Here is a 22,288-nt window from a genome sequence, read left to right on the forward strand (position 1 = left end):
TTTGACAAATTTTAGGATTAATTTTATGGCTAGACTTTTATATTTGAAAGATTTTATTTGTTATTTTATGTTAATGTTAGTTATATAGTTAATGAATAATAAAATTTAGTCACTTAGTGCTTTAATTATTTTTTAGAATGATTAATGATTTATATGGCATATTTAAGGCTTAAAATAATTTGGATTCGAGCATTTCGAACATGTTCGCGAACGGCTCGTTTATGTTAAACGAATCGAACACGAACTCAAACATGAACTTTGCTTAACGAATCGAACACGAACAAAGATTTGGAGTTCGAAAATTAACAAACGAACACGAAAGTTGTTCGAATCGCTTAACGAACAGAGCTCAAACATGAGATACTCGATTCGATTCGACTCGTTTATAACTCTACCACCAATCAACACCTTCGAAGGCCACCATCATTGATAGTCATCTTCTTTTCTCTGTCCATCTCCTCCTCCTCCCCCTTTCCTCTCCTCTCCTCTCCTCTCCTCCTTCCTCCCCTTCCCTCTTTCCTCCCCTCTCTCTGCAACAACCAAATCTAATCGCACATAGGCCCTCTTTAGCCGTGCTAGTGTAGCCAAAGATGGGGAAAGAAGGGACAATTAGGTAATAGGAAAGAAGAGAAGAAAAGAGGGAGGAAGGAAAAAGGAAAGAGGAAGCAAGAAAGTGAGGAGGCCAATGGTAGACATGAAGGATGTAAGGCGTGATAGTGGTTGATGATGGATAAGGATGTAATTAAGTCGAGTCTAACTCGAATATCACCATATTCGAACACAACTCGACTTGCAGGAAGGATACTGGAGCCCAAACTCGAGCAAATAGCATTATAGGAGCTCGAGCAAGAGTTTGATGATTGCTCATAGAACTCAAACTCGACTAGCATGGAATTAAGTCAAAGCAAACCTTATCAAATTCGAGTCAGAAAGATTTGAAAATTTCATTTTTTTTGAAAATTTTTCATAAAGACATTATCGCCCTTTAAAAAACTTATAAAACCTAAAACATTTCATAAATTCAACCACTCTTGTGAGTGTGAAGGTAATTTCATAAGAGTAAATCTTTCTTACACTCACGATGTATACACTATCATCGTTGGATTCATGACATGTGTGCAAAAATTAAATTTTAAATTCAAATTTTGCATAGTTGTCATTCACTCAATGCTGATAGTGTATACACTGTCAGTGTAGAAACGATTAATCCATTTCATAATAATTACATTAAAAAATTAAAATTAAAAAACCCGATAAAATTCAACAAGCCTTCAAGTCTTGCTACTAGATACTCGAACTCAATTTGTTAGGCCTTATCGAGTTACTCGAACTACATCAGCCCATATTCAAGTTGAGTTTTTGACCAAATTGCTCTTGATCAAGTTGCTCGCGAGCAACTCGATTCAATTACAGCCCTATTGATGGATGGTGACAAAGTTTCTTTTTTCAAAATTTTAAAAATACCCCACTAAAATTTTACATCTCAAAATTATCCCAAAACACACCCCTTGAAAACACAACGATTTACAATAAAAATTTTCCATATACATCATTACAATAAAAATTTTTCAAAAACTCTCCTAAAAACAGCTAATCCAAATAAAGCCCTAATTTTTTTCATACTTTTTTCCCCCTCCAACCATAATACAAAATGAGACCAAAAAGTCCACTAGTAGCAATTTTCCCCCTCTTTTTTACCCAGCACAATAACTAAAAGAAATTTGATGACAAAACCTTGCTGACAACATGGAGATTATTAGGATTAAATGGATTATCAATTCTAAACCATTATAAACTCATATAAACCAACCTCATCAAACTCATAACACAACTACATAACTCGACTTCGACTTGAGTTAACATGAGAGGTGAGCTCATGCGCTATCCAAATTCCAACTTCAACTCGCCAATCACTCAACATACTCAAGCTCGTTTCAAGTGCAATCGATCATAATTAAATCAAGCTTAGTGGAGCTTTAGTACCACATATTTTTGAAAGATTTTAAGTACCAACACTTCATATTTCGAACATGATATGTTTCAACCTCAATTCTTTAACATTTCAAACTATTCAAATCCACCTACAGTTAGATCAAGTTCAAACTTAATATGTTCAATTTGTTCAAATCACCTCGAGTTTGCTCAAGATGAGTTCAAGTCAAATTTTGACTGCACGAGCTCGTAAATGAGCTCCATTGCTTTGCCACCAAAACCATAATAACATGATTCCAGTGCATGGAGTTACACACACTTGTACAAGTAATGAACTTTTAAATTGTTGTTACCCACTTCAATATTCAGGCATGACACATCATACTCTGAAATATGACATATGCAGGTAACAAAACAACCAAATCCAACTTCAATGATATAAATCTAACCTTAAATTGCAACAAGTCTTGCTCTCCTAACAGGAAAACATGATTTGAAGTCAAAATAGCATAAGGTTGCATGTAAACATTAGAAGTCATTTGAGCACAAGTTTTCCCATTCACTCCCTTTGATCTCATGTAAAACATAGGTTTTTGAGAAGAAAATGACATATTTCAAAAGGATATCAATGACAGACACTAAAATCCCAATATGAATATAAGAACCCTATGCACGAAAAAGGAAGCAAACAGAAGTTTGCAGGCCAAAGCAAATATGCCAAGCAAAAACTAGCTTGAGGAGCAAGCTCAAGTCCTTACCAAGGCCCATTCAAACACACCCTCAACCACACTTCCACCGCACTACTTCAATGCTAAAGTCTCTAAACAATTGGCAGAGAATTATGCATAACCACGAGACTAGAGAATTCTACAAGTTAGAGACACAAGGGACAATTTCTATTCCACAATACATTATATGAGGAGCACTCTATACATTGAAGTTATTGCCTACTAGGCATCCCTCACTAAATTTCGTTTAAACTTAGCCATAAGCTCCCCATACTGTAATTGATGTGCCTGACAACAAAAACAACTGAGTTGAGAGAAATGAACAAATCAAAACGATAACATGAATTATAACAAACAATGCTCAAACAACTAACAGTTGTGATAATCAAGAACCAAGTCTAATGTATGCACATAGCAACTACTACTTAATTGCTTTAAGCATTTAAATGACAAAAGCTTCTTTGCTCCTCATTTTCGGCGGGACAAAGGTGAACAACCATATAGAAAAATCAAAAACAAAATTGTAAAACTCCAAACACCTATACAAATGTTTTCCATTCATAACAATAAGACATCTTGAAAAATTCACCATACAAACTAAAGTCAAAATAATCTTTGGATGGATAAATGCTAAGGGTGGACGGGGAAGCCCATCTTTAATTAAAAAAATTGACATATAAAATCTTTTAGTAAAACCACCCGATTAAAAATAATAATAATAATTTCAAGTGACACAAAGATCATGTGAAAGTAATATCAAAAATGATAAAAGATGGCTAATTAACCATCCAACATTGTATATATAAATATATAATCATCTCGTGTGTGTGATTAAAAAAGATTCGAAACAAGCATCAACCCCAAATAAGCCTAGGTTAATTCCAAATTATAAATCTAAAAATCACTTGAGCTCTAGCTAAAAGCTCATTAATTGAAGACTAAGACCTTGTGAATGTCTAGGTAAACCAACAATCAAGAATCTAAAATAATTAATAACTCGAAGTGATCCTATAGAAAGTACCAGAGAGTTGGGATACAAGAAAAAACCACCCTAAGTACAAACCTTATGTAACTTTTGCCACGAAAAGTTTGATCGCTTTTGTAGTAAGCACCATTCTGTGCCTAAATCATATGCAACTGAATTTGGTTGAGAGCTATGACAAGAGGATTTTGCGTCTCTCTAGGCATTCAAACGACAAATAGTTTAATACAAAGGGACAAGCACACTAGTAATGAACAAGAGATGAGAGAAAAACAAACACAAGAAGAGGGCAAGTGCACCTTATCTTTCCGAGTTTGAGTTTTATTCTTGTCAACCTCATCAACAGATACATGGCCATGAAAAGTGCTTAGCTTTCCCCGCAAATGAGGAAGATTTGCAATGCACCCAACAACTGGCCTACAAGCACAAGAGAACAATGGTGGACACAACATTTTCAAGGTTATGAAACTATGCTTTCACTTTGCTTTTGATTCTGTTTAATTTTTCAAGTTAGATGTCCAATATCCACAACAAAACAAGAAAAGCTAGCATTGAGAATCTCTTTAGACATTTGTCAATCTACATTCACTTTTCACATTCTCCAACATTATGGGAAGTAAAAACGCTTACATTAAACATAACCCACTTATAATTTCACTCTGAGAATGAAGCATTTTTGCAACAACACAAGGGCTTGTTCTCAATAGCAAAGACATAGAAGTAGTTTATTTAAACTTAAAAGATAAGTTAAACTTGACACACGTGCAAAAAAGATGAATTATATGTTTTAGTATTTTATAGTTTAAAAAAGCTGAAAGGAACCTAGGCATTCATCACATTGTTTTACTAACTACTCGCTAGAAGTTAGAGCAAAATGTTACCTTAGTAGGAGACGACTTACTCAAAGCCCAAAATATCTAAACACTGAATGGCAAACTTCACTCACTACGAGCACAAAAATATTCTATTGCACCATCTTTGCCTCAGAACTTGAATTTTTCCTTTCTTATCATCCTTGCAATGGTAAAAGAATATCAAGAGTAAAACTCTGTTCCAAAATTTCCCCTTGACGTCCACTACAACAAAAGATGTGAATTGACAATGGCAAATGCGCTGCACCTTCGCTTGAAATAGTATCCAATGGCTTAAATAGTCACCCAAATACAGAAAAATCTTGAACCCTACAAGGAATCCCTTGTGAATCACTTAAGCCATGCTACCAATCCCACGAGTCATTCACGTACAAAAAAGTCAAGTTAGCTAGGTTACCAATCCAATGGCACACATAGCCTCATCTTGCTTTAAATCTACAGCACTCCACAACCAAACTCAAAATGTAGAGAAGTAGAATCTTTCTGCTGTTACACTTACCCTTTTTGGATAATAGGGACCAAGGTTCCCTACTAGTCAACGGAACATATTTTTGTCAGTATGATGCAAATTGCAAACTATTATGGTAGAAATCATTTATTTCTTGTGAATCATCTTAGGCTCCAAATTGAAACCCAAAATGGAAGTCCAAATTCAAGCCCATGAACAATTTCAATTCCCAGAGTTGCACATCCATATCAAATTAACCTCCTTGACTAAAAACATCAAATATCCTACACACACAAGAACTGCAAGTGCCCAATTCAAAGCAAGTACACGCAAGGAAGATATGTTTGCTATCAGACAGTATTCAAGTTACCTCAATTCCTTATACACCACGTGCAATTGCTCATCCTACATATGGTAAAACCCTTTTGTGTTATTCTCGGCATTCTAATGTCTATCAATCCAATTCTCTTTCTACTTTCAAGACAATGACTAAGAACAAGCCATGCCACCAAAGAGAGAGAGAGAGAGAACATGCCGGTATCAACTAGCATTTGTACATTTTTTAGTAACCCCTAGTGCTTAATATCTATTCCATCGACAACGGGAGAACCCCACCAACAAAAAGAGCACAAACTAGCAGTCACATCCACCTCCCTTTCACTCCTTTTAACTCCTTGCCAAAGATTAGGATCTTCATTTAAGTCAACAAGAAAAAATAGACCATTTGCTCTTATACATGCACCAATCCGTTTCAGTCTCTAAAGACTAGATTAAAAGTAAGCTCGAACTCTCTTAGCCATGATATCTTCTAAATTTAGCCAGCCTCAAACCCACAGAGCAATTTAATTGCCTAAAATAGTCTCATCTTGAAATGTAAAAACTCAGGAGAAAACCAAGGCACTCCTTGATGATTTTAGTCCCATTATGCATTGACATTGTTTGCCATGGTATCAATTTTTAGCATATGAAAACCTCAACCTACAGCCCAAAATAGTGACAACTTGGAAAACTGAAAACTTCAGAGAAAATGAAGGTGCTTCTTGATGATCATGTTATGCATCTACATGAACTGCATAGAAAACTTTAGAGGAGGAGACCCATGGGCTTCCTACTGCAACTTGCCAGCAAAGGCCACAATAATATGCATTTCATGTCGCAGCAACTAATGCCTAGCTAATATAGAGTCTGCCAATGCTTGTATGAATATATTTAAATAGCTTGTCATCATGAATTACAAAATTTGGGATTGTTATACACTCTAGGACCTTGCTTAAGAGGAGCACATGATAGCCAACATGTGCTTAAGAGGATAAGTGGGACCAAAAGGATGATGGCTTGTTGGGTGGTTCATGGTCGTGACTGTAACAAGGCAATTGTTATATTGAGAGTAGTTTAGGAAAATGCAGCCACTTCTCCCAAAGCACAACAAATTAATAAATACACATGTAAATAAATAATAAGAATTAAGATAGTCACTAAGTCTGGCATTACGTTTCATCTATAGTTAGACCAAAAAACTGCCTGCACTTTAAAAACTCACAACTCATTCAAGCTCAAGTTCAGCTCAATAAAGCCATTTGAGCAACTTGACCTTGAGCTCAAAATTATTGAATCAAGGCTAATTTTTCATGTTATTTCAGGTGTTTTTCTTGACAGAGCAAGCTAATAACGAAAAGAGTATACCTTTGGTTTGATATAATTAAGCATCCATCTATCAATTCTTTAACGGCCCTCTCTGCAACTTCTGCTGAATTAAATATAACAAGAGCTCGACCTAGAAGAAATTCCAAGATGTCAAAAGCAACACACTTAAATGACCATTGAAGTTTTTAAACATCAACCATCATGTTTTTAAACTTTCCATCCAAAAGGATAATAAAGCATCTAAAACATCAAATTACATAATCTAATTGCAAAAGAGACAAAATCTTAATTTTCTCCATTACCGCAAAATGGGCTAGATATTGCAGTTCCCTGTACAACTTTAGCTGTGCAAGTTTCCTTAAATACGCTCCAAACAATATCCTGCAATGATTCAACAACCAATAAATTGAAACACACAATATATCAACAAAATGATCAAAGAATTCACAATATTACATTTCACAAAAACTCAATCACATAGATGGGAGCAGCCTCATCATGGATAAGAAAAACATACATATAAAAATACAGCATACAGATGGGCTTAAAAACCAAGACGGTGATGGAATCTATTTGAAGGCCAGTCATCTTGAGGGTTTGGACACAAATACGCTTCAAAATACTGCATACTGATTTTCTCCGAGTTGCACTTATCATCAAACTACTCATATATAAGCAAAAAAGATATTAAGAGCACCAGTAACTTATCAGTATTGGTGATATGCAGAACAGATCATTTTAAGGGAAAACAGTACGCCTCATTTAGCTTCCAGGTAAAGTGAAGGCAACAAAAAAATGAAAATTACTTCAAACAAATTTAAGAGATTGGGAAATATCTCTTTGACCAGAAGTTGTGGTCTCATAATTGTACATAGTGGACCAAGGGTCAAAACATTGGGTGTATAGAAAAAGTGCTTGCCAAAACATACTTGAACCGCAAAATGATCATCATTGAATACTAGAAGAGAATCAAAGCTTTGACAAGGTCAAAGCAAGTCAAAGCTGCTTCCCAACTTACAGACGTTGAAGAAAAGCTCGCAAACTAGAAGAAAACCAAAAACAGCTTAAATATCAATGACTGACAACAGGAGCATTACCTCTACCTCTGCCGACGTAAAACTCGGGTCCAAATTCTGGAGCAGAACCAACTTTCCTTCATCATGTGCTACAACCATCCTTTCCAGAAAGATACCCTTAAAAATTCAGAAATATACACATTAGCCAATGTTAAAACATGGATCATTTAGTCAGACCATCTAATACTTTCAAGATGAATAGCTTACTTTTAGAAACCAAATGCTACACAATCATTTAGATACAAAAAAAAAAGATACTTTATTTGACAGCTTTATGCTCCCAAGATTTCCACATTTGTTCATATACAACAGAAACCAATAACGAAATATTGATGTCAGATTTCTAAAACTACATCATAATTTGACATAAACATCACGACAAAACTTTTGTAAAGGTTATCAGCAAACATTTATCACTTCGGGCATGCTGCATGAAGTCAATTCATCTATATCAAAGCTAAAGGCCAAGGAGTTTATAGGACCCTGAGAAAATAAAGACCTTTATATGATGAATATTTTAAGAGAGTACTAGAACAAGAATCAACATGCAAAAGTGCTCATCCAATTTTTCCCCCAGGACATACAAAAAAAAAAAATATTGAACAAATTTTGACTCCACGTATTGTTTGACGTACGGAGCTCCTATATCACTATGGCCAACTTTCATTGTCAGGCAGGCTTATACCATTATATCTAACAGAAAAGCCTCTGAAGCTCCACTAGACCTTGACAGATCTCTTAATTGAACTAACCTACCAAATTCATTAATCATTTAGTGATCACTGATTGGATGTGTCCTATAACAAACCATTCTAACAACCACACCACAGAGGTGAACAAGAAATACTTACAGGTGACTTGAACCATTTGCCCTTTTCCTGCAAGCAAATCAAAGAGAAAAAGCATCAGAAACTTTCAATTTCTAAATAATCTTAGATATATCAAAGGTTCTGCAGGCACTAAGAATTTGCTAATGAAAATTATGTTATAGTCTTGGCAAAGCAATTTGCTTCCTAAGGTGGTATTTCACTGCCAATGGGCAGATATAAAAGCATAAATTGACATAGTTCACCATCATGAATTCCTCCTCATTCACCAGGTTGTTATCGTTATGCTGCTCCAAAAGTAGAACAGCAGCTTTAAACTCCTCTTAGTCCAAAATGTTGTCCTGTTAAACATTACCTATTCTCATGACCACTATAGTGAACAGATCTGAAAACTCGTACAAATTGCAAATGTAGTATGCAATGATCATATTCCAACAAGGAAAGCTGGAGAAAATTGAAAACTAGAAGAGGATCCTAGAACTCAATGTTACTGTGGTTCTAGATACGAAACAGCCTGCATAAATTTATGATAGTACAACATTAACACAGCCTGTGGAGTCCAACAAGATCACAATAAGTATTTGTGACTTGTAAAAGAAGAAAATTGGTGGGTTTAACCCAAAAGTGAATCCTTCAACCATGATGAGACAAAGGCAGATGGTCACTGAAAGGTCAGGTTAGCACCATTGTAACGTCTGCTGGTAAACATGTCCTTCAGACAGCCAAAAAAAGAAGATTCTGATCCTCAATCGTTTAAAAGATAGCAAAAGTTAAATGGCAAAGACTATCAAGAAAAATCGAGGTAAATGAAAAATAGGCATTGTCTTTTTCACGTTTTAATAAGAAAAAGAATCAAACTAAAAGGTAGTAAATAGGTAATTTTGGTATCATACGAGAAACAACTTTTGGGCGAAATCCAAACTGCTTCTATAAGATAACGTCTCTTCCAAAAAAATGAAAAAACTGACATTTTTCTCATAAACCTAATAAATTGACAAGATGAGAACAGTAATTTCTTTCCGGCACCTCTCCTTCACTTTCCGGTCATCCAAACACTCCACCGTGTGCAACTATAATCAAGTCAAAGTAACCAAGATGAATATGACAGAATATTGGAGTATATGGTTGTGTAATCAGTAATGTATTCCCCAAATGGCAAGCCTAGGCTTAATAAGTTTTTCCAACACAACACGGGAGGTGGCAAGTTAAATTCATAAACTCCATGGATCTATGACTATACAGTTGTCTAAGGTTCTTTACTCCACAAATAGCCTCGGCTTAATAAGCTTTTTCATTGCAATATGGGAGCTGATACATGTCCATAGGTGTGAGATTCAGTACAACTTAGGCTTCTATCGACCACAATTGGTTAGTCCCCATATGGGGAGTTTGGCCCTCATAATATATTCCACTTCAATTGAGGCCTCATCCTCGGACATTCCGAGGTAACATTTCACCTGTATATGGGGAGTATTGATAACCAAAAGAATTCTTTAGATAAAGAGAGAGTTTATTTATCACAACTTACAGGTCTCTGAGTGACGTCAAAGATTTTCCCATAAATTTTATCATCAACAAATGCGTTTGAGCTTTTAGTTGAGCCTTTGTTTGGTCTTATCTTCTCATCAAGCTTCTCCTCCAAAGGACCTTTCCCCGAACGATTTTTCATAAGTAGATTAGTCTTTGCATTAGGCTTCACCATAGAGGGGCCATTTTCCAGTCCAACGGAATCATTACTGTTCTCACTTAACTTTAGCTCGCACATCTCTGTAGGAGGGCCCTTGTCTAACTTACTAGAGCTTTTACTAAGTTTTTCCATCTTTTCTCCAGGTTCCTCCTTGGTATGGATCTTGTCAGGCCCAGCTATAGTTTTGTTAAGCTCATTTACTTTACCATTAGGCTTCTCCTTTGAAGGGCCATCATCCATCAAGGCAGAATTTTGAGCAACTGTAGCTTTTCTTTTATCTTCAATCACACCTCCAGCTCCAAAACCTTTTTCATTACTTCCACTAGTTGTAATATTCACCTTCTCCAAATTATTCTTGCTCTTATCCTCAGACAACTTGACGGATTTCGATTCTTTATCCTTTACTTTCTTTAAGGGTTGGTACTCCAAAGCTTTAGGTTCTTCATTAAATTTGGTGTCCTTTTCTGGACCATTAGAATTTTGCGCAAGCTTAGCTCTTCCAATAGCTTCAGTTGAACTTCCAGCAAAAAGAGGACCTTTTGCATTACTTCCACTGGTTGTGGCCCTGTCCAAACTGTTCTTGTCCTTATCTTCAAATAACTTGACAGATTCCTGAACCTTAAGTTTCTTTGAAGGTCTGTCACCCAAAGCCCCAGAATCTTCACTGAATTTTGTGTCCTTGACCGGCCTAGATAAACTTTGAGCAAGTATAGCTTTTCCGGTTCCTTCAGCCGAACTTCCAGCTGCAAGAGAACCTTCTGCTTTACTTCCACTGGTTGTACTATTATCCTTCTCCAAATAATTCTTGTCCTTATCTTCAGATAACTTGACAGATTCCTGAACCTTTAGTTTCTTTGAAGGTCTCTCATCCAAAACATTAGAATCTTTTATCAACTTCCCACGCTTGTCCAACCCAACAGTATCCTTTCTAGGACCAAGTTTTGTTTTTTCTTCCACAGAAACAAGACTAGATTTCTTTAAGTCAACCTGTTTTGGAGTTAACTGCTCAATGTTAATCTTCTCCTTGCTTTTTGTTAGTTTAACAGGATCATCCAGCTTTTCTCTTTTAGAGGACTTATCATCTAAATTAGGAGGATCACATTCTAATCTCTCTCCCGCCACTCCCTTACTGGCAGGTAGTACACTATCCGAAACTTGTTTTGTTGCAGCATTAGCATCAGCTGAATTATTCTTCTGACTAATGCTGGAGGTAACTTCACCATTTAACTGATCAACAAGGGGGGCAGATCTTTTTCCAACCCTTGGTTTCAAATGGTCCAAAAAACTTTCTGCATGTCCATTGAAAGTTTCAACCTTAGACAGTAAATACCCAGCTTCTGCATCTTCTTTTGCAACCAGATGACTATGATTTCCATCTTCTTTTATGCTTTCCAACACCTCATGCGGCTGTTGCCCTAAATGCTGCAAAGTTTCTTCATATGCCTCAGAAATCCTACTATCCTTCTCTTTAACCTTGGAACCAAGTATGGGACCAGTGTCAATCCCATTCTCTTGTCTGTTAAATACGAATCTAACTGTAGAACCAATGAGAAAAGGGAAAATATAAAACATAAATTTGTCACAAGAACCTACAGCAAAATTTTATGAAAAAAAAAAAGTGTGATACCTCAAACAACATCACCAACATACAGCTGCAGATAAGAGACCAAGAGTTCAGAAATTCATACCTTCTAGCCCACCAACTTTATCATTCATCTTATCTAGGATGCTACACTGTCCAACATCAAAGGATCGGTAAAATACATAATCAGCATTACGAAGTTGTTCTTCTGAAGGTTCTGGATTCCTGTCATCCCTTGAGACACAAACCACAAAGCATTTTCCAACAATAGCTTCCTAAGGAAATAAGCAAGTTGAGCAGTTATGGTGTGCGCAATAACCCAGGCAAGTTGCAATTTCAAAAGAGACTATTATAGCTCTAAATGCGGAAAAAACCTTTTTTGTGTGAGCTATATTAGAATTGGGAGATAAGTCATTCAGTTAGTGAAATAAGAAAAGAGGTTAAGACTTTCAATTCCTTAAGAGACAGATGGGTATAATCATAAGCAATGCAGCCACTTTACTTACCAGAGGATTAACATTTGCAAGACCTTTACCATCACCGGAAGCCAAAAACAATTCATTCTCTGATGCCACCACACTAAGTTTTTCAAGCCAGTATGAAATCTCCGATGGTCGAAAGAACCATTGAACTTTTATCTTCTTAGAGTTGTCAGAATTTTTCCAGATTTTAACGAGCTTACCAATGTAAGGCTCAGCTTGCCTATCCTTATTTTGCATGTATACACAATCATATAAAACATACTCCACGCCATCATAAGTAAACGATTCATAAAACTGAACCTCTTTCTTCTTTCCACCAACGCCTCTCTTTTTACCCCAAGAAAATTCAGGCTTGCAGGAATTCTCTATTTCAGCTGAAGCCATCCTTCCTCTATAGCCAAATATCCACTAACCTGAAAATGTCAAATTTTGACTCCGTTCAATGAACCCAGCAATATATTAATTCATGAATAAACAGTAAAAAAAATGCTTATATCACCTATCAAGAAGTAGCATACATACAGTACGGCTCTGTTTGGAACGGATTTGTTTTTAAAAAGCATAGCATGCTTTTGAGAAAATCTCATCTTATTGTCTCACATACACATCCATCCAAAAGGAGGGAGTGCTACAACAATGTATTTTAAAAAGAACAATCGAAATTGAGCTAAAATCTTTTCCAAAGAATATTGCAATTAACCAAAAATATGAAACTTAGCCTTTATGTCTTAAGAAGTATGAACAAAGCCGAATCCAGAAATTTCTGAACAGAAAGGAACAATAAATTTCATCCGATTTCTCTAATTTAACCACCAAAAGAACCAAAAATAAGCACATCAACAAGTATATATGCATAAAAAAGCTAAATTTAATTATTAAAAAAAATGTTGGGAAAATATATAAAACATCCAGAAAACCAGGTGCTTCAGAAAGCATGCAAGTTAACTTTCTTTAAAAAAAAATTCTGCACAGGAAAAAAAATGTATAATTTGAAACGGAAAAAAGGGAAACAACAAGAAAAACAGCGTATACTACAAGGAACGGCCTCCAAAAAAAAAAAGATTCCGATTGAAGGAGGGAATACATGCAGAGTTGCAACTGGTTCCTGCTTGAAACCCTAGACAAGACCGAGACTTGAGTTAGGCGAATTGGATATTCAGAAAATTGTGAGAGGATTTTTAGTCGTAGAGTAATTAAATGTTAGGTTTAATTTTGGTATTCACAGGAGCGGTTTTATCGAGGAGGAGATGATAGACATTGCACACGTGTACAGAAGGTGGCAGTGGAGGGAAAGCGAAGCCTTATTAAAGTGGAAGTGAGGGGTCCCGATTGGCGGATTTATTGCAGTCGCATTTCTGAGTTTTTTATTTTTTATTTTTTGGATTAATTACATCTACCTCCTTGAGATATGTCCATACTACAAGATAAACCCTCTAATTTAACCAAATAACACTCAACCACCTGTCAATAATTGTACCTAAACTCAGTTAATGGTATGTGTGAAAGGACCAGAAAACCCCTACTTCAAAAGATTTCAATAAACATGGAGCTTGTTTGGAAGGTGAGTTTTTTGGGTGTTAGTATAAAACTTTACTGTAGATCACTGTAGAAGTTGTAGAAAAACTTTTGTAAAAATTTGGGTGTTTGTAAGATGAATTTTTTTTTCCTTTTCATTTTCTTTCTTTCTTTTTCTTTTTTCTTTTTTTTTTCTTTCTTTTTTCTTTTCCTTCCTCCCTTTCTTCCCCTTCTCCCTCCCCCTCCCCTCCCCTCCCCTCCCCTCCCCTGATCCCTCTCCCGGTACCTCCATGGCAGCAACCAACAGGTGAGAATCAATTTTTTTTTTTTTTGCTTTTTTTCTCTTCTCCTCTCCTTCCCCCGCCACCCCTTTCCTTCCCCTTCCCTCCCTAGCCACCTCCCGTCACCCTCCCCCTCCCCTAGCTGCGATCTGGTCTTGCGACCAGATCGCAGCCCCCCTCCCTCTCCCCCTTTGCGATCTGGTCGCGCGACCAGATCCGTCAAAGGGGGAGGGGGAGGGTGGCGGGGGAGGCAGAGGGAAAGAGGGGAGGGGGGAGGGAGACAGAAAAAAAAATTAAAAGAGCATCAGAGACCAGTTTGGGCAAAGGGAAACGGGGATGGGGAGGGTGGCGGAGGAGGCAGAGTCGAAGAGAGGAGGGGGAGGGTGAGAGAAAAAAAAAAAAGAGGACCGCCGGAACTGGTTGTCGGAATAGTGACCGGCCCCGGAAATGGTGGTGGAGATGATCGCCGGTGCCGGAGGACGTGGTGGGTTGGGTGGGGGAGGAAAAAGAAGAAAAGTTGAAGGGAAAATTTTTTGTATATTTTTTAAGTATGTAGGTTAAAAACTTTGATAAATTTTTTGGGTTCCTGTAGCAAAAGTTGTTAAAAAACTAGTTTTATACAAATTTGGTAAAAAACCAAGCTTCCAAACAGGGCCATGGTTGAAAAGTTTAGTGAACAAGCAAGTTTTAACAAAAAGAAATGGCAAATTATCCATTTGGCCCTTGAACTTTTAGTTTAGCTAAAATTAATCCCCTTAACTATTTTGGGTCAACTTTTAGCCCTCAAACTTGTAAAATTGGGTACCCATGACCATTTCGACCAATTTATTCGATTTTGCAACCGAAAAGCCAATTCACACGAATAGCAGTATGCTTTGAAGAATGGCATTTTTTTCGCATATTCTAAGGAAAAAGGAAACAACTCCTCCTTCTTCCTTCCCTTTTCCTAACCCGCCCAAACAAGTTGAACCACACCGCATTTTCCTCACCCTTTTTCATCTTCCCTTGAGGATCTTTATGGATGGAGAAGAGCAAGAGAGAATCAGTACTGTCAAGTTCAACAGTAGTTGGGTATCATCGACATTGAAGCAACAATGGAGTGGTAAATCAAGCCGGAAAATGAATACTTTGATCTGGTCCTCGCTTATGGTATGTAACTCTGTTGGAACCTTTAAATGTAAAATAGCTAGCATATTCAGTGGTTGGATGGGTTTAGATAAAATTTTGGTGGTAGGGGTTACTGAAAGTGACGTGGTAGTGATCCTAGATGTGGGGGTATGGTGGTGGGCACCTAATTTTGTTGTTTAGTTGTTCAAAAAGTATAGGGATTTACGAATAATCGGCATTTGATTAAAAGTTGGAACTTTTTTATTGTTTAATTTGGATTTGGGTATTACATTATACTTTTTTAAAAAGCATGTGAAGCAGAAATTGAAATTTAATTAATTATAGTTGAATTTTGAATAGTACATTTATCTGCACTTCTTGTAAGCCCAACTTGTATTGAAACGAAAAATTCATATTGGTATGCAGCTCCAGAATCTGAAATATTTAGCATAAGGTTACACTACGGGGGAAGAATAAATTGGAAAAATTAATGTCAGCTATGAGAATGGAGAAGTGGACTATGTAGATATGTGTGATGCTGAGCGTATGTCAATCCATGAATTGAATAAAATGGTTGAAAAAGTTGGTCATCGTAATTAGGGGTCACAACGGGGCGGGGTTGGGGCGGGGGACCCCTCCCCCATCCCCCGCCCCGCTACCTACAAACTCCCCCCACCCCCTGCCCCGTCCCCCGCCTCCCACTCCCCCCGCCCCGCCCCGCTTCCCCCGCGGGGGCACCTGCGGGGTTAATAAAATTTTTTCCACTGGGTTAATAAAATTTTATTATAGTTAAATTTTAATAAATAATCAAATACTAAAATATCAACACATCATCAAATTATTATTCATTTTAATTTTACAATTGAAACTCATAAAAACAATCAAACAAAAATTATTTGAATACAATCCAACATGATGAAATAAATACAACTAAAATAGTTAAGTTTTTACTTTTGATACAAATACAATCACTAATTCATTATTGTGTTTGTGCTTTTTTTTTTTAAGAAAAAAGTGTTATTCTATTAAGTGTAATTAGAAATTTAGTATAAATGTATTAGTAAATTTAATATAACTAATTAATAAATTCTATTAGTAGACATGTCTAATTATTCGTATAATTGATAATATTAATTATATTACATACACTATTATACATTATATAATACATCTAACTAATAATATCATTATCATAAGTTATAACTAATTAAATTACATATTATATATAATTATATATATATAATTTTTTTTGCGGGTGGCGGGGCGGGGGATGGGGCGGGGGAGTATACCCCCGCCCCCCGCCCCGTTTCTAAACGGGGGGAAAAAATACCCCCCGCCCCAACCCCCGCCCCGAGAGCCCCCCGCAGGCACCCGTCCCCATTGCCCGCGGGCACTCGCCCCCATTGCCATCCCTAATCGTAATGCAGCCATTTTGTACTATTACCTTAAACCAATTGCAGACATGGGGATTGGTTTGAGAGAATGGTCCACTGATACTCATGTTAGGACATTCTGTGATTGGGCATATAATTTCAAGGTGATGGAAATGTATTGTCATCATCTAATAGTAATAGAAATTGAAGAACTAAAAAATAATCTAATAATAGAGTCACCAAATAAGGGAAAAAAATCTGGAGTTGTCATAGAGGAATTAGATAAGGAAGAATGCATAACTAAATATGTAGATACTTAGAAGAGTACTAGAAGGGATTGTATGGTTGGGGCAGTAAGGGGTGAAAAAAGAGCAAAAAGCAGTCATGCAGCTACTAATGTTGGGACAGCAGAGGGTGAAAATGATGCAGACTATAGTAATGCAGCATCTAATTGTGGGCTAATGAATCAATAAGTATAGAAAACATTGAAGATGAATCTGAATCAGAATCAGAGGAAGAAAATGATAGATTTAGTGGTGCCAATGACTATGGTGGTGAAGAGGAAATATTGGACATTTTATTTTCGAATACTGATGGCAACGGTGAAACTTCACAGCAACAGCAGAGAGATGACACCACAACTGACCAGACGCAGTGTTCAGAACAGGAGAATGTTTTAGACATACAAACAGAAACTGACTTGGAAACACAACAGCAAGGTGCGAGAAAAAAACAAGTTAGAAGAAGGAGAACTAGACCAGCAAACCAATCTAGCCAGGGACTAGAGGATATAGATTCACTCCAACAAGATTACATTCCTGATCACCTAAATAATGACAATGGCTCATCAGATGATGAATTCAAAGGGAGATACAAGGATTTTGTTCTAGAGAAATTCCTCAAGGATCCCAAATTCGAGATTGGGATAAAATTTGAGTCAAGAGCACAATTCAAATCTGCTGTGACTGAGTATGGGATTAGGATGGGTAAACCTGTTTGGACCTATAAAAATGAACCCACCAGGGTGAGAGCCAAGTGTAGGGAGCCATGTAAATGACTTGTATTTGTTTCAATAGAGAAGGCTCGGCACAAAGTATTTGGTAGTAAAGATTATGCATGATGTCCATGAAACATGCAACCATGCATGAAAAAATAAGAATATTATTGCCAAGTGGTTGTCTAACAGGTATATAGAAAGGATAAAATCAAACAACAATCTGCCAACGAGAGAGTTAAGGCAAATAGTCCACGAAGACTACAAGGCAGAAATCTCTAAGCATGTTGCAGTTAAGGCAAAGTCACTAGCTATTGAGAAGATTAAGGGGTCAGCTGAGTCACAATACAAGAAAATATGGCAATATTGTGAAGAGATTAAAAGGACTTATCCTGGCAGTACAATGGAGGTTATGTTCACTCTATTTAGAGGACCTAGATGTAATCCAAGGTTCATGAGGATGTACTGCTGCCTTGGCCCACTGAAGAAAGGTTTTAAAGACGAATGCAGACCTATTTTGTATTTGGATGGATGTCATATTAAAGGTAGATATCCAGGCCAACTATTGATAGCTATTGCAGTAGACCCCAACAATGGCTATTGGCTAGTTGCATGGGCAGCTGTTGAAAAGGAGGTTACGGAGCAAAGGAGATGGTTCTTAACCCTCTTGAGTGGCGACCTAGAAATACAAAATAAGGGATATTATACTTTCATGTCTGACCAATAGAAGGTAAAAGTATAAAATTACTGTGTTTGGCAAATTATCCATTTGACTCTTGAACTTTTAGTTTAAGTAAAATTAAACCCCTTAACTATCTTGTATAGGCAACTTTTAGCCCTCAAACTTCTAAACTGTTATGACATTCTTTGGATATCTAACTTACATCTATTTTGATATTTTGTGTAAGGACTGGATAGAGCACTTGCAGAGGTTCTACCAAATTCTGAACACATATATTGTGTTCAACACATGTACAGAAATTTCAAAAAAAAACATCCAGGATTAGGTTTGAATGATAAATTGTGGAGTATAGCAAGTTGCACAACAATTGAACATTTCAACAAAGCCATGGATGAGTTTGAAGAATATGACAAAGAAGCACATGCATGGGTGAAGAATGGACCATACCCTAGACATTGGTGTAAGGCCTTTTTTTCCATACATACACAGTGTGATATGCTGGTTAATAACTTGTGTGAATCATTTAATGGCCATATTTTAGAGGTTAGGGACCAGCCTATTATTTCTATGATGGAGGCCATTAGAGAATACCTGATAGAAAGGATCCAAAAGAGAAGGGCAACAATGAAAAAATACAAGTTAGATGGTGGAACACTCATTAGAGAAATTGTGGAAGAAAGGGTCAAATGTGCAGTACAATGAGAAATAACATGGAATACAAAAACAAGTTATCAGACAAAAGGGCCACGGGATAAGCATTTGAACGAGGAAGAAGATAGATATGAAAAGAAAAAAGAAATTAAAGGTAAAAATTTTGATTATTAAATTTGATACCCATTCCTTACCAATATTTACCAAGCACCCCTATTTGTAATCATACCTTTGTCCAAAACCCATACTAATTTTTTGTAAATGATTCCAATTACAATTCCGATTCCTAAACATGAACCAAGCGGCCCCTGAGTGTACATGCAATTTGTGGGTCTTGAGTGGCATTCCATATTCCCATGCAATTGCTGCTCTACATAGAGCTAATAAGGATCCACAGAAGATGTTGGCTAACTACTATCATAAGGAGCTATTCTTTACCATCTATGATAATGTGTTCCGATCTATTAATGGAGACATTCAATGGCCACAGTCAGATATGCTGGAGTTTGACCCACCAGCAAGTGTCACTCAACCTGGCAGGCCACAGAAAGCTAGAAAGAGAGATATTACAGAAAGAAAAGACCATGGCAAAAGGTTGCGAAGGAATGTTGTAATCCATTGTAGAAAGTGTGGAGGGATTGGACATAATGTTGCGACTTGCAAGAATCCTCCTAAGTCATCTAGTGTATAACAACCTTCTCAACAACCAGCACCTACTGAACAACCATGTAATCAGCAGCAGCAGAAAGCTCCAACAAAAAGACAACGTGTGAGTTTGGATTTCATTATAACTTCCTTTTCTTTGTGACCTTTTTTGTGATTTGAAATGCTTTCTTTAATATGTAAATAAGCAACAATCAGGGACAAAGAAATTAGCAAAAAACTCAGCAGCAGCCAACACATCAATCTCAGTCCCAACAATCCATCGTAAGGCCACCAGTTCATATACACAAGAGAAGTACATCAAAAAGGCCATTGACAGCTGCAGACAAATGTTTTATTAATCTCAACTATGCTTACTTGGATAAAGATCTACCTTTCAATATTGGAAACTGGCAGGGAAGAGGTAGAGGAAGAGGAAGAGGCAGGGGAAGGGGAAGAGAAAAGGGAAGATCTGCTAGATTTGGAACAAGTTCTTGAAATATTGCACCATTTTTTGTTACCAGGCCTGACAAAAAAGAAGACCTGCAAATATTTTTGTGATGATTTTGTTGACTGTAAATGGATGTAACTAGAATGTCCAGACTATAAATGAATTTTTTTGAATAGTCTTTTGTGGGGAATCAAAGCATGTGCCTGTGCTTGGTATCTAGTAATACAGACAAAGGTCACTAATTTTTGTGCATTTGTCTGTTTCCTATGAAAGTGATTATTCTATGTATTTACAGGCAAAGATCATTGTAATTTTCTTTTGCTAATTATATTCTAATGTTATGCAGTTGTTATCTTATATTTGTATGATTTAGTATAGCAGTTTTTGTTGACTAATATAATCAAATACATCCAACAAAGCCCATGACATGGGAATTGGGATAAATAATTCTCATCACATTACTTGACAAAAATTACAGTTAGTATTGATTGGGTTCAACCACACTTTTACACTAATCCAACATACAACAAAGACTTGTAAAGCTAAAGAATACAATACATTTCTCCCTAACCCTCTGCACCATACACCATACATCCATTTGCTCCATCCATTTTTCTCAAAACTAGCAGTGCCGATGGCTATATGTCACAATTACACACTGCCCTTCGTGTATCATCTTCAATTTGCATGATCTCATTACATTTATCCTCAATTTGCAGCATCCCAGGAGAGACTCCACCTCTTTTTTTCTCTGTAAGCATCATGATTATAGCAACCAACCAACTTACCACAAGAACCCTTACAAGGAACTTATTCAACCATTTCTGCCACCGTAGCTACTTCTTTGTTTCTCTTAATTTTGCCTTCAACTTGACAGTTTTTGCCTCGGATCTTACTACTGCAGTTTCAAATTCCTCTTTTTACTTTTCTGTTGCATTGATTCTCCTTAGAAGGCCTGGTATCAACTCAATAGAATGACGGCACATCTCGTCGTCAATCCAATTCCAATACCCACAACCACCAACTTCTTCTGAGCAAACGGCGTACCATCTCCCTGGATTTCTATCAGTCCAAGAAGTAATCATCTTCGTGACTTTACTGCAAGGACAAATAGGAAACAGAGGGTTGTGATATTTGCGCATTTTTTTCTTCCATTCACTTGACTTTACCTTTTTCCCTTTTTCTTGTTTCTTTGCAGACTTCTCTCTCTTCCTTCTGCAATTTATTTATTGAATAAGTTAGCGATTGGGTAAAGTTAGGAAAAAGGAAGAAGGAGGAGTTGTTCCCTTTTTGTTTAGAATATGCGGACAAAAATGCCCTTCTTCAAAGCATACTGCCATTTGTGTGAATTGGCTTTCCGATTGCAAAATCGGATAAACTAGCTAAAAGGGTCACGGGTGCCCAATTTTACAAGTTTGAGGGCTAAAAATTGGCTAAAAATAGTTAAGGGGCTTAATTTTATCTAAACTAAAAGTTCAAGGGCCAAATGGATAATTTGCCCAAAAAAATTATAAGAATAAAATACAAAAAACCTCCTTATGATTTAGAGTTCGATCACGATACCCCCTCAGTATTTAAAAACTCACATAACCACCTTCTATTTTGAACTTATTTGAAACTTGATAGAAATCATCCAAAGAGTGCAATACACTCGCTTTTTGTGCAAATATGAGCAACAAAAAATGATTAATTTTCCAAAGAAATTAAATTTCTTTCTAAAAATATTTTTTTTATCAACTAATTTCTCTTTTTTCTTTCCTTCACCATCTTCTTCCTTGCTCCACAACTTCCGCCACCTACCCTCCCCTTCTACTCCTACCACCCTGCCTCTTCTACTACCACTCTTCACTGTCTATCATCATATCCTTCTTTTCTGCCATTTCTAGTACCGCTACCCTTCCTATTTCTTTCTTTAACCCTCTGTCCTTTCTTCTTCATCTACCCCTCTTACCCAACTCCCGCTAGCCTCCATCATGTCTCTCTTCTTATCCTTTCTCCTAACAACCACTCCCTCCCTTATTTCTCCCTTCCTCCTCATATCCCTCTCTCCATCTCTCCCATTTTTTGCCTTCCTTTCCCTCAGCCAGCAATCAGATTGAGTCATAACCAAGTCTCAACTAGATATGGTCACAGGTTGAGGAAGGGGGAAAGAGAAATGGGGGTAGACGAAAAGATGAGAAAAGAGAGAAAGAAAAAGAGTGTGGTTGTTGGGGAGGAAGTGGCAGGATTAGTTGTCATTTTTGGATGGCTCTAAATAGTGACCGATTCAATAAAAGCCTACTCGAAGCATAGCATTTTATGATGGCTGATTCATATTGTCAATAGAAAATAC

The 22,288-nt window shown here is 36.9% G+C and overlaps 2 protein-coding genes across 10 annotated transcripts in view; one reads left to right on the top strand and one right to left on the bottom strand.

Annotated features, from left to right (window-relative positions):
* LOC113704026 (protein ANTI-SILENCING 1) overlaps positions 1–13,568 on the bottom strand; it is a 32,676-nt gene extending 19,108 nt beyond the window's left edge. For 3 of the 9 annotated variants that reach the window (XM_072060600.1, XM_072060599.1, XM_072060603.1), the window contains exons 1-8: positions 13,345–13,568; positions 12,285–12,673; positions 11,885–12,053; positions 10,038–11,731; positions 8,534–8,560; positions 7,704–7,799; positions 6,909–6,987; positions 6,646–6,736 (exon numbers count right to left, since the gene is read on the bottom strand). In XM_072060600.1, the coding sequence (XP_071916701.1) occupies positions 6,646–6,736; positions 6,909–6,987; positions 7,704–7,799; positions 8,534–8,560; positions 10,038–11,731; positions 11,885–12,053; positions 12,285–12,644 (2,516 nt within the window). In that variant the 5' untranslated portion in view covers positions 12,645–12,673; positions 13,345–13,568. Of the gene's footprint in view, positions 1–2,566; positions 2,949–3,723; positions 3,841–3,941; positions 4,060–6,645; positions 6,737–6,908; positions 6,988–7,703; positions 7,800–8,533; positions 8,561–10,037; positions 11,732–11,884; positions 12,054–12,284; positions 12,674–13,344 lie in introns of those variants that run through there. The other 6 variants (XM_072060597.1, XM_072060596.1, XM_027225636.2 and 3 more) reach the window with 5 other exon arrangements.
* Positions 13,569–19,155: 5,587 nt separating this feature from the next.
* On the top strand, positions 19,156–19,554 carry LOC113704870 (uncharacterized). The gene has a single exon (XM_027226740.1). It carries the CDS (start codon positions 19,156–19,158, stop codon positions 19,552–19,554), a length of 399 nt encoding a protein of 132 aa, XP_027082541.1.
* The last annotated feature ends 2,734 nt before the right edge of the window (positions 19,555–22,288 follow it).

The sequence above is a fragment of the Coffea arabica genome, chromosome 8e (assembly GCF_036785885.1).
Source record: "Coffea arabica cultivar ET-39 chromosome 8e, Coffea Arabica ET-39 HiFi, whole genome shotgun sequence".
In the NCBI taxonomy this organism is placed as follows: domain Eukaryota; kingdom Viridiplantae; phylum Streptophyta; class Magnoliopsida; order Gentianales; family Rubiaceae; genus Coffea; species Coffea arabica.